This window comes from Schistocerca americana, chromosome X, assembly GCF_021461395.2.
Source record: "Schistocerca americana isolate TAMUIC-IGC-003095 chromosome X, iqSchAmer2.1, whole genome shotgun sequence".
In the NCBI taxonomy this organism is placed as follows: domain Eukaryota; kingdom Metazoa; phylum Arthropoda; class Insecta; order Orthoptera; family Acrididae; genus Schistocerca; species Schistocerca americana.
This window is the reverse complement of record NC_060130.1, coordinates 730,182,488-730,195,629: the sequence shown is the minus strand read 5'-3', so window position 1 is coordinate 730,195,629 and position 13,142 is coordinate 730,182,488. Positions and strand designations below refer to the sequence as shown.

Below are 13,142 nucleotides of genomic sequence, written 5' to 3'. Positions count from 1 at the left end.
TTGCTATGTCTGTGATTTTTATATCTTTTATTTGTTGTATTAGCTTTGTAGTATTTTTAATGGTTTGTCTTCATGTACTTTGAAATTTTCAGACAGTAGTTTTAACATGCATCCTGCAAGCTTGTAAGTGGGGGATTTTCTGAAATCCAGTATTGGTCTCACAGGAAGATTCAGTTTTTGCGTCTTTGGTTGGCTTCAGAGGACAGGTGCAGTGTGATTAATCTGTGTCAGCTTTCTTTTCTCTGTGTTATCCGGTATGATGTCTATATTTTTCAGAGTGTTTCTTACTTTTGTCTGGAATCTGTTTGTTGGGTCTGATTTTAATTTTTAATGTTATTTTGTAAGATAAATAATTGTATTTTTTTCAATGTATGGTTTTTTGTCCATAAGTACTACTATGTTCCCTTGTCTTGTTTTTAAATGATAACATTTTCATTTTCATGTTTTCTCCTAAGTTTTCTGAGTTTTGTAGATTCTGTGTTTTTGTTGTTTTTGTGTTGTGTTTTCATACTTGTTATTCTATTATGTATTTTTTTTTTTTACTATTTCTCTAGTTAATCCAATGTTGACACTGCTGCTTTCATTCCTAACCAGAGAACTAGTAAAATAAAAGAAACTCATAATATAATAACCAGTATGAAAACACAACAACACAAAACAACAAAAACTCAATCTGCAAAACTCAGAAAACTTCAAAATAAAAATATTATCATTTAAAAAGCAGACAAGAGGAACACAGTTGTACTTATAAACAAAGAACAATACACTGAAAAATTACATGAATTCATCTTACAAAATAACACTAAAAATTAAATTCAGACCCAACAAACAGATTCCAGACAAAAATAAGAAACACTCTGAAAAATATAAACGTCGTACCGCATAACACAGAGAAAAGAAAGCTGACACAGATTAATCACACTGCACCTGTCCTCTGAAGCCAACCAAAGATACATACAAATCGAATCTTCCTGTAAGGCTAATACTGGATTTCACAAAATCCCCCAACTTACAAGCTTGCAGAATGAATGTTAAAATTATTGTCTGATAATTTCAAAGTACGTGAAGACAGAACCATTAAAAACACTACACAGCTAAATAACAAATAATAGATATAAAAATCCCAGACATAGCAACACTCCTCTCATTTGATACAGAAACCATGTATTCCAACATACCAGTATCCAGAAACAATAGACACCACAGATAAGAAGCTGAAAACTTATAGTCAACTTCCTGACGAACAGATTAATGAAATATGCACATTAATAAAACTCATAATAGAACAAAAATACTTCTAGTTCAATAATGAATTTGATTTACAAGAAGATTGATTACCAATGGGGTCCCCAGTTCCAGGAGCCTTAGCAAATATTTTTGTAAACCACATTGAATGGATCATTTTCACAAAAATGGTAGCAAAAGAATACAACATATACTGGTTCAGGTATATGGATGACAGCCTTTGCTTAACAGACGAACCACAAACAAAATTTGAAAAACTACATACCGATATCAACAAGGTACATAAAAACATAAAATTCACAATTGAAAAAGAACAGAGTAATGAAATTAACTTTCTGGATACAACAATCAAAAAACAAAAAATATGCACATGATTGAAATATACCATAAACCCACAGCAATGGACATTATCATTCTCCAATCCTCAAACCACCCGCTCTCACACAAGCAAGCAACACTTCTACACATGCACCATAGACTCAACACAGTGCCACTCAGCAAAGAAAACTATCACAACTAACTGGACACAATAATGCAGACAGCACAAAACAATGGTTACAATAGTAACATAGTCACACAGATAAACAACAAAATTAAAAGTAAAATAAAAGCAGAAAGCACCAAACCACAAACAATACAACAGAACCAAACACAAATACTCAGTACCATAACAATTAAACAGAATAATCAGAAGAATATGAAAGAAAACAGATGCTACACAATGTAGATAGAGTCGGAAGTTCCATGCAGCTTTTTGTGGATGATGCTGTAGTATACAGAGCAGTTGCAGCAATAGAAAATTGCAGCGAAATGCAGGAAGATCTGCAGCGGATAGGCACTTGGTGCAGGGCGTGGCAACTGACCCTTAAAATACACAAATGTAATGTATTGCGAATATATAGAAAGAATGATCCTTTATTGTATGATTATATGATAGCGGAACAAACACTGGTAGCAGTTACTTCTGTAAAATATCTGGGAGTATTCGTACGGAACGATTTGAAGTGGAATGATTATATAAAATTAATTGTTGGTAAGGCAGGTGCCAGGTTGAGATTCATTGGGAGAGTCCTTAGAAAATGTAATCCATCAACAAATGATGTGGCTTACAAAACACTCGTTTGACCTATACTTGAGTATTGCTCATCAGTGTGGGACCCGTACCAGGTCGGGTTGACAGAGGAGAAAGAGAAGATCCAAAGAAGAGTGGTGTGTTTCGTCACAGGGTTATTTGGTAAGCGTGATAGCATTATGGAGATATTTAGCAAATGCAAGTGGCAGACTCTGCAAGAGAGGCGCTCTGCATCACGGTGTAGCTTGCTGTCCAGGTTTCGAGAGGGTGCGTTTCTGGATGAGGTATCGAATATATTGCTTCCCCCTACTTTTACCTCCTGAGGAGATCATGAATGTAAAATTAGAGAGATTCGAGTGTGCACGGAGGCTTTCTGGCAGTCGTTCTTCCCGCGAACCATATGCGACTGGCACAGGAAAGGGAGGTAATGACAGTGTCACATAAAGTGCCCTCCGCCACACACCGTTGGGTGGCTTGCGGAGTATAAATATAGATGTAGATGTAGAATGGCATACAGGCACTAACTCAGAAATAAATAGCCAACATTAAAAAAAAAAACCACAACAACAACAGGGAACAAGCACATCATACACAACAGACAATTCTATACAAAAATACACCCAAAAACTGACAAAAAACAGAGACATATACAAGAAAGCAGGTATAATCAACAACAGTGTAACACTTGTGATGGCAGTTACTTAGGAAACACAGGAAGAACATTTGATGTCAGTTACAAAGAACACACTTGTGATGGCAGTTACTTAGGAAAAACAGGTAGAACATTTGATGTCAGTTACAAAGAACACATGAGAACCTTGAAGTATGGGACAAACCACTCCACATTTGCAAAACACCTAAGAGAACATAACCACACACCAGTCGCTAGAGAAGAAGACATGAAAATAATTATAATCGACAAAAAACTACACCTCTAACCCCAAAAGAAAATTACCACTTACCAAAAACCAAAGCAAAAAGTAAAACCCTGTTGAATGACAATCACTCACTCATCCACGGTCGCCTCCACAGGACATTTAAACCAAAACTCAAATCAGCTGATCACCAAAGCTTTCGATCACACTCTAACAGCTATTACATTCATACTACAACACAAACTACCACCAACCACCCCCCCCCCCTCCTCCCCCCCCCCCCCCCACCACCACCCCACCCCCAAACACACACAGATATAAACATATAACACCATTAATAGATGATAGTTTTCAACTGCACTTCGTTAGGTTGGCAACATGCAAGTAAATAAACCAAACAGGCGGGAATACATGATGAACTCACAATACTGATGTCATTAAAAGCACATTGTTCGAACAAATAGGTATAACTAGTGGCGGAAGAATAATACTGCACCACAAACGACGAGGAGAAATGTGGTAAACAGTGTAAAAGAAAAACTTTGGAATACAAAATCGTGCTTATGTTTCAGAAATGAAGTGGTAGTGCAATCTCCAGACCAGATGACAGGAAATGCAGATACCAACAAATGGTAGGTAATTACTTATTTACATAAAAAAGGTTATGTGAATTGTTTGATAATCTAAAGATAACAAAACTGTATCATTCTAGATTCCAATGGAGATGCCTTAGAGTAAGAAAAAGATGAAATGCTTCTGAGAAAAATAAATTAAGTTGCAGCAAAAAAGGCGGTTTTATTTAAAAAGGTAGGTAAAGCCTGATAAAGTAATCTACTTCCCAAAATTCATAAAACTGATCTTCCTCTGAGACCCATCGTTAGTGCTATCAATTCTTGATGTATGAAATAGCAAGATATCTGGCTACTCATTTACAGCCATACATTGAGAAAACTGACTGATATATGTAAGACTTGCATCATTTTATAGAGAAAATTGAAAGGCTAATAGTGGCAGATAGTCTTGCAAGTTTTGACATAGAGGCTTTATTCACTATGATCCCAATTAATGCAATTATGATTCTTATAATGGATATTTTTCCAGCAGATTTGTCTGCTCTTTTCAGACATTGTCTTACTTATAGTTAGTTCCAATGCAATGGTGAGTTTTATGAGCAACTTGATGGTGTAGCAATTGGTAACAGATTAGGTCACGCGATAGTTAATTTCTATATGGAGAAATTTGAAGCCAGCTTTATAAAATGCAAATAAAAAACAATCTCGATGGTATCGGTTTGTGGATAATACATTCGTGGTCTGGTCACATGGTAATAAAGGTTTGGATGAATTCTGGAAATAGAAAATGACAACAAAATACCTTTCTTGGACCTTTTAGTTATGAGACAGACTGATGGAAGGGATTTACAGGAGAACTCATATCACCATCTACAACAAAAGAAGAATGTCATTAAAAGTGTTGTTGATAGAGCCAAAAGGATTTGCATGCTGGAATACCTAGACACCAAATTAACATATATGAAGCAGGCTTTCAAGAATAATGGCTACTCGGGGAAAGAAGAAAACAGAATTCTATGACAAAATAATGGAAAGCTAAAGGACAAGCATGAAACACATTAAAAATGTAGCAGATCAGATTGGAAATTTTAAAGAAACATGACATTAGACTGGTTTTTAGACCAACAAAGAAAATAGGTCAAGCCCTCTGATCTGTAAAGGGTAAATGTTCTCCTCTGTCAGCATGTGACGTATATAGAATTCTGTATACATGTGTTAAAGTTTATATTGGAACAACCGAGAGTAGAATGAAGACATGGCAAAAGGAACACAAAAGTATTTGCCGACTAGGGAAAACAGACAAATCGGCTGTAGCAGAGCATGCTATTCAAGAACACATGGCTGAAGGAACACAAAAGTATTTGCCAACTAGGGAAAATACACCAGTTAGATGTAGCACAGCACTCTCTTCTGACATGAAATGACAAACTGAAGTTTTCTGAAACAAAAATTGTATCTACAATGACTAACTATTACGTCGAGAAGCTATTGAAATATATAAATATACGGTTAATTTTAATAGGAAAGAAGAGCCGTGAAACTAAGTGACATATGGACTTTGTCTTTGGCAAGACAACAACTGATAGTTATGTTTTACCTTTGACAAGGATCATCCCTGCCTATAACATGTAACTCCAGTCATGCCTCCTTTTCTACAGTATATATGTTGCTCTCAGCTATCTGATCCATCAGTTGGCAAGACTCAGTGAAGGAGCAACACCTCTGAAGGTGTCCAGTGGAGTTCTGAACAAAACATTAGGGACAGAAGAGTTTTGTGGATCACAACCTTGTTCACTGAAAGGTTTACCAGCAGCAGTAGGGCAATAATTAATTCTATAGTGCAGAGTTGGTTTAATATGGAATTTAGTACTATGCTTATTTCCAGAACAGGAGTGTTGTCTACTTATAATTCACTTTAAATTCACATTATACAGGCATTTATGGATAATCCACTACATAAGTCACTTTTGAAAAGTACTTCTTGTCAACCTCTTAAGATCATTTGGTAGCCAATTATGAACAACAGCTCCTTTGATAAATGAGCTTTTTGCTGTTGAAGTTAATGTTCCGATAACCATATGAATGTCTTATGTCAGGGTTGTGAACTTCATTAGCAACTTCATTATTCCTGGTTTTGACATTTGTGTCTTCTTGTATAAAGGTTTCTAGCATATACACTGCATAATCGGTGACTGGTAACGAGGCATTTACAAGATGTTCCTTGGTTTACTCTTGTTATGATCCTTGAGGCTCTCTTCTGCAGTATGAAAGCCCTTTTCACATTACTATGGTAGATACTGCCCCCACAGTACTATGCCACAAGGCAAGGAAAAATATACTAATCCAAAATATACCGTCCTTAGGGTTTAAGGTGCGGTGATTATCTCCTCATACACAGACTGGACATTATTTTTTGCAAACACGGTCAACTTACTCCTTCCATAAGAGTCTGTCATCTGTACAAAAACCCAAGAATTTACATTCCAAACAGTATATATATATATATATATATATATATATATATATATATATATATATATATATATATATATTTTTTTTTTTTTTACAGAATCTGATCATTCATAATCCCTCATCTGTTTTTACTATGCAGTTTGAAGTGGATAGCAATTTTTTTTTTATGCTAACTTTTCAATTGTTCCTTTCAATGTGGGGTCCTGCCTTTTCAATAACATTTTGAATCTCATCAGTAAGACTGGACTCACTTTCTGCACGACGGATAACAGATGTATCATTGGCATGTATAGTGATCACATGTCTATTATCTAGAGAACATGAGAAGTAATTTGCAGGATATATGAATAGCAATGGACCTAAAATGGAGCCCTGAAGATCACCACAATGTATATTTCTTATTACTGACCAACTCTCTTCAAATTACACACATACACCACTCATCGACATTTTTGGTAAGTGTGTGTCAAAATGTATTCTTTATATAAGTGTGGTGTCTGTCCTTTCTTTGGACATGTCTGTTCTTTCGGGCATATCTAGAAAAAAAAAAAAAAAAAAAATGACGGACACCATTCTTGAGTCCGCAGCCATGCATATACAAGATGAAATGAAAAAAATTTCTGACATCAACTGCAGCTGGGTGATGATTAGTGTGGGACAAGTTGGGAACTTGGGTTGGATGGAAAGCATCCTCAAATAGCTGAAGTAGTTAAGGCGACTGCTCACGTAAAGTGCGAAATCCAGGTTCGAGTCTCGATCCAGCACAATTTTTTTTTTCATCAAAAGCTTTTAAGAGGCCCAGGAATTCCCCTGCTGTTTGGGACTTTTCATTTATTTTTTGAAGTACACAAAGGACAAATTGTACTGCTGCTGATACAGCACTAAAAATTCTTCTGAAAAAATGCTGGAAATCTGCTAATATGTCAGCATTGTTATAATGTTCCAAGATTCCTTTTAACATTATTTTCTTTTTGTTGAATGCTGAGAGTAGGGCAATAGGTCTGTAATTCTTAACATACTTTATTTCCCCTTTTGTGTAATGGTTTGACTACAGTCAGTTTCACCTTGTCAGAGAATACAGTTTAATAGATGAACTAATGGTTTCACTTGCTTATGTTTACATTTCTTTAACAGCAGTGAAGAAATTTTGCCTAATCCTATTGAATTGTCATTTAAGAGGCTATCAATAAGCTGCAGAATGTCGTCAATGTATACCATAGGCACTGCACAGCATTTATGTTTGTTAGTGGAATAAAATGCAAGCTGTGCATCCAGGTTCATGCAGACATCATTTTTGACAGTCTCTTTAAAGTAAACTCTATAAAGTAATTACTAAAAATATTACCAACTAGGAGATTAGAAAAGTCATTATTCATGGTTAATTCTACACTATTAATTCTAGTTTCTGTTGCAGTGTTTCTGATTTCATTTATAGCTGAACAGCAAGACTTTGAAACATTATTTGAGCTTCAGATCTGTTGGCTCATACTTCTGCTTTTAACATCCTGCCTTCCTTACACAACTGATATTTGCACTGCTTGTAGAGTTCTTTATCTAACAAAGAGTCAGACAGTCTGTGCAGGCTATACATGTTTTTCATTTTTTCTTTCAGATCTTTTGTTTTAACATCTAACCACACAGGTTTAGATTTTAGATTTTCATGAATACTCACTTGTTTTTAATGTGCACATTCAGAACTTCTAAAAACACGTTCCATTAAGTGTTACCCCAAGGGAAGTAATTACTGATTCATAAGATTCCTGATGTAAACAATATCTTAGCACAGCCATGTTGCTTGCACAGATAGTATTCTCTTGTGCTCTCACATTTCTCTTCTTTTGACTATAGTATTGCATTTGAGCACCAGTGTCTGATCTAATGGCCTGAGAAGTGATTATTTATTATGTCTTCTGAGGTGATGTGGTCACAATTTGTTATAACATGATCTACTGAACTATTGTGTGTGTTAACTATTCTAGTGGATATTAGTCTAGTAGATCTTTAGCCTCATAAGGTAGGAAACAATCTGTAAAACATTTGCTTTCCTGACAGTCAAAGAAAGTTTTGATGCTTAGATCTCCAAAAGGACAAATTCAGTTTTCTGACTTTACTTTTTCTCAAGTAAATGGCAACACCATCACTTTTATTATATGCTCTACAGTTGTTGCTAGGTTATAGAATTCTAATTTCAAAGTACAGAATTTATCTATTGATTTCTGGTGTTCTGTAACAACTATTAAATGTGGAGCCACTCCTGTGATAAATGATTCCAAAGCATCCATTTTATTTCCTATGCCTTCTACAAAAAAAGATAGATTACTCTATTTGAAGAATTTTGCTTAACTTACATTTAATGATGGATTTAGCCTTGAATTTGATGTGCTGTACATACTGTAAGAACACTTAAACTCTGGTTCTTTCCTTGAGAATGTGGAATATGTTGTTTTATACATGGCATTTCTCACCCTGAACTTGATATCAGTTATAGAACTCTTCATATGCACCTAAAATAGCATATTTAAAAACTTAGTTTTTAAATACAAAAAAAGCAGAATTACGTATCATCATATTTAGTAACACTGATACAAAAAGACACCGCTTCATGCTACATTAATAACTATCACGAATATTGCTTTCAATACATTAACAAAGGGTGTTGGGTGTAAGTAATATTAAGAACAAAACACAGCTTATCTTAAGAAGTCTACAGTACAATGAGTGCTTTCATAGGTACAAAATGAAACGCAAGTGAGAATTCAAACTGGAAAAAAAACATATTTTGGAACTCAAAACAACTTAGTTCAGCCACATTTGCACTTAGGAGTCACTGCAAATCTCGGAGAGACACAAATCAATAAGTTGACATATATTCATACAATAATATCATATGGAATAATGTTCTGGGAGTAGCTCATCTTTAAGAAACTCACTATAAAAACCAAAATGCCAAAACTGCCGGAGTTGGTGGTCATATGTGCGTGAAGTGTGCTTGCTTGTGTGACAGAACGGTGTGTGTTTCTCCTCCTTTTCCTGATGAAGGTTGTGGCTGAAAGCTTATGTGCAAGTGTCTTTTTACTATTCTACCTGTCTGCAACTTAACGTGTCATCTTTACGGTAAGTAACAATCTATCTTTTCCGAGATTATTGATATTCCAACCTGGAGTTGCCATTGTTTAATCTTTTGGAAAGAGTCTTCACTGCTCAAGAACGTGCTGTAAGAATAATATGTGATGCTCATCAACATTCATCTGCTAGACATCTGGTTAAGAAGGTGGGTATTCTGACTACTGCTTCACAATATATTCATTCTTTCATGTAGTCTGTAGTAAAGAATCCTCTGCAATTCAAGAAGAACAATGATCTACATAAGTAATGACATTCAATAATCCACTTTAAGGTTCTCTTTAGCAAAAAGAAGGGGTGCACAATGCTGCAACTAAATTTTTTGCCCTCTTACCCTGTGAAAGTCTGACAGGCAGCAAAGTAAAATTTGAAAACTGAAGAAGTTTCTCCTTGACAACTCCTATTCCATAGGACTGCTATTATTGAATTGTGTAAGAGGTGGTGGGTAGGAATTACTAACATCTGTAAAAATAAATAAATAAATCTTATAAATGTTCAGCACATAGCCATATTTACAAATTAATTTGTGCTGTGAATGTAAAATGACTCATTACACATCACTAGGATTTATCGTGCAAGATCCAAGTAACTAATAACTAACTAGAGACCTTATGATTATATTAGAAAAAGCATACAGGAGACTTCCAGTGACATATACCCAAAATGATACTCTTATTCACTACATTCTCTTCACAGAACCGATAAAAACTAAGCTTCTACTGCAGAGTCTGTACACAACTAGTCTTTTTCATAATTCATATCTGTGTTTTACATTCAGTTCGGTTGCTGAATTATGGGTTCAATTAGATCTGACTTACCTTCTTGTCTCACAAGTTAGTACTTTGTGTATTTTAGTAACAGAGAATAGTTAATTCACATATTTATTTTTGTGTATGGAGGTTGCGGAGGTTTACTTGCAAAACAAAGTCGGGTAAGTCAGGAGGCATAGTCGATGATTCTTGGAATACAGTCAGCGGGCAGGGAGAGTACTTTGCTGTTCAAAATTTCAGCAACTGATGGCCCAGCATTGCATCTGTAGGCCATATACACTCTCAGGAGTACCCATGCCAGTGCCTCTGTCCAGCTTCCGCTGTGGCACATGAGACTTTCTAAGGTGTGACACCACTGCACAGTGAGCCCATTGCTCTGTGGATGATATTCTGCTCGAAATGGATGAGTGTCACCCACCTTGCGCAGCTCAGGAAAAAGACCCAATTCAAACTGCCGACATTGGTTGGTTGTTACATACATGTGGTAACTGATGCTTTGTCTGTGGATTCTACTGTAATGTCCTAAAGCGATACCGCTTCTACCCATCAAGTGATGCAGTTGGTCACTGACAGGATCTACCAATAGCCATTGGAGATAACTAGTGGACGCATTCTGGAAATGTCCTTTTCGGACTTTGAAGTGACCTAGGGGTGGCAGAGTGCGGCATAATACCTTGCTATTGTGTCACAGAAAGTACACACAATTCCAGAGCTTACAATTCTTCTTCACACTAAGCCATAAAAAGTGATTTTTCGTTGTTGGGTACTTGGTTAAGTGGCAGAAGCTGTTTCGTAAAGTGGACAGCTCCATTGTTATGGCCCGCAGAGGGGGCATGGCTTGTGACATCTGTGACAGAGTGCCCATTAGAAGTATGAGTCAAAACACCATAATACAGATCAGGAACCAGTCAGAAGTTTCTAAGGAAGTCTTTGCTAAGTACTGGCTCACTAAAATTTGCAACAATGGATGTCTTCAACACCCAGGTCCAGCGTGCAGGTCTGAGAACCATAGAGTCAGATTATTGAGTCATTTGCCCTGCAAAGTTAGGTGGCTGAACAGGCAGGCTTTTGGGATGGAGAACAGGGCAGCGAAGTAAATGCTTCTAATCCAGAATCGACAAGAAAGCATTGGCCACTGATGCGATCGAGAATGAAGAGTCTTTTTTTCCTTGATTAGAGTGAGGCAGGAGGGAGCCAACATCATCATTCCAAGGGTTTAGGCAGCATAGATATCCGCCACAATTCAGTGCACCTCCTGTGAACAGTGCCTCAAGTTTCACTAGTTGCATGGTGGACAACAGTTGCGAGCAGTGTCACCAAATCGTGTATGGTACCAGTAGAAGTGCTTCTATGAAGGTGTGGCACAGTTGGTGGGTGGGGTGGTGTTTGTTGTGACGGTGCGTACGTCATCAGTCTGGCCAATCATGGTGACATCAGGGTTGGCGGAGGGAGGGTGAGATTGGCTCGGCTTGTGGTAGGTGAGATGTTGGCGAGATCGGCTTGAATCACAGTAGGCTAGAGGTTAGGAGAGATTGGCTTGTCTGGTGGTAGGCAAGAGGTTGGTTGTGCTCCCATTGTGGTTCCAAATCACACTCAATGCCAGTGTTGTCTGCACTATTAACACATTGTGTATGTTGAATGATGGAAAATAATCTCTACACAAGTTTGATGTCCGTGTTGAGCAACCTTTGCTCACTGGCAGCCGTAACCAGTTGAACTGGCAGGGGAGGCTCGACAACCCCTAATGTCCATAATATGTGGGTGGGCATGAAGTGCAAATCTATTTTAGTGTGTAACCAACGCCATAGCTTTGACAGAGTCATGTGCTTTAAATCTTCATTGGAAATTATGTGGTGTAACTGTTCTTTCAGAGTGTGGGTGAGGTGGTGGAGAAGTGCAACTTTAGCAGCCTTTGGATGACATCACATGCAGAAAATATGTTCTCATTATCACTTTTGATAAGTTGAGGTGTATGGAGGACGTTATGTATAACACCAGATATGGATCTCCTCAATTACTTGTCATTTCTTCTTTCTGTTGATATTTATTTGTTCATTCTTTCATTCTGCTGACACCTCTGGTTTCACTGAAAGTTCCTCTGTACTTGCCCTTTCCTTTCTCTTGAAAACCCCCCAAAGTTCTTAATTCTGGTTGTGACATTTTCCACATTTTGGAGATACAGGTATAAGAATCACTGAACATACACATCTGGTTTGTTGATCCCATCATGAAGAAGTAGTTCCTATGACTGTCCCAAGTGACAAAATTTGCATCACCCACATAAACAGTATGGCTTATGTGTTTTCTTTATCAGATTCCTCTTTCTCAATACTCCCTTGACAACAGGAAGTAACTAGGTACAGCCAGCTGCTTAATGGAGATAAAAGTAAACCTGCATTCTAACTTCAGTAGAGACCAGTGTCTGTAAAACATGAACAGAACATTGTGGTTTGTATACAGTATTAAATCTGAAGAATTGATTTACACTACCGTAATATCATTTGAATGTTCAGCCACCATAATGAGAGACAAAACATTGAAAATCTGCATTACAGTGGTACTCTACAGTCATCAACAGCAGCTGGTCACTGCTACCTACAAATTAAGACTTGTAGATACCCTGGGAAGGTTCAAATGGTTCTGAGCACTATGGGACTTAACATCTGAGCTCATCAGTCCCCTAGAACTTAGAACTACTTAAACCTAACTAACCTAAGGACATCACACACATCCATGCCCGAGGCAGGATTCAAACCTGCGACCGTAGCAGTCCCGCAGTTCTGGACTGAGCGCCTGAACCGCTAGACCACCGCGGATACCCTGGGAAGGATACAACAGAACTGCACATAGTATTTTTGGAGGCAAACGGAAGGACTGTATCGACCGACACAATATAAAATGTGTCCACATGTGCAATTTAGCCTCTAAGCATTATGAACAACAGTGGAAACCTCACAGCACTGTGCTACATCAAGAAAGTAGGCAAGGGAACCTCTGGAATGGAACCTAAACC

At 37.2% G+C, this 13,142-nt stretch overlaps 1 protein-coding gene across 6 annotated transcripts in view; it reads right to left on the bottom strand.

The window, feature by feature from the left end:
* LOC124554848 overlaps positions 1-13,142 on the bottom strand; it is a 142,045-nt gene that overhangs the window by 116,859 nt on the left and 12,044 nt on the right. For 3 of the 6 annotated variants that reach the window (XM_047128513.1, XM_047128511.1, XM_047128512.1), the window contains exons 2-4: positions 9,694-9,821; positions 9,394-9,573; positions 8,585-8,740 (exon numbers count right to left, since the gene is read on the bottom strand). The exons of 1 other annotated variant lie outside the window; for it this stretch is intronic. In XM_047128513.1, the coding sequence (XP_046984469.1) occupies positions 8,585-8,740; positions 9,394-9,480 (243 nt within the window). In that variant the 5' untranslated portion in view covers positions 9,481-9,573; positions 9,694-9,821. The remainder of the gene's footprint in view (positions 1-8,584; positions 8,741-9,393; positions 9,574-9,693; positions 9,822-13,142) is intronic. 2 more of the 6 variants (XM_047128515.1, XM_047128514.1) reach the window with 1 other exon arrangement.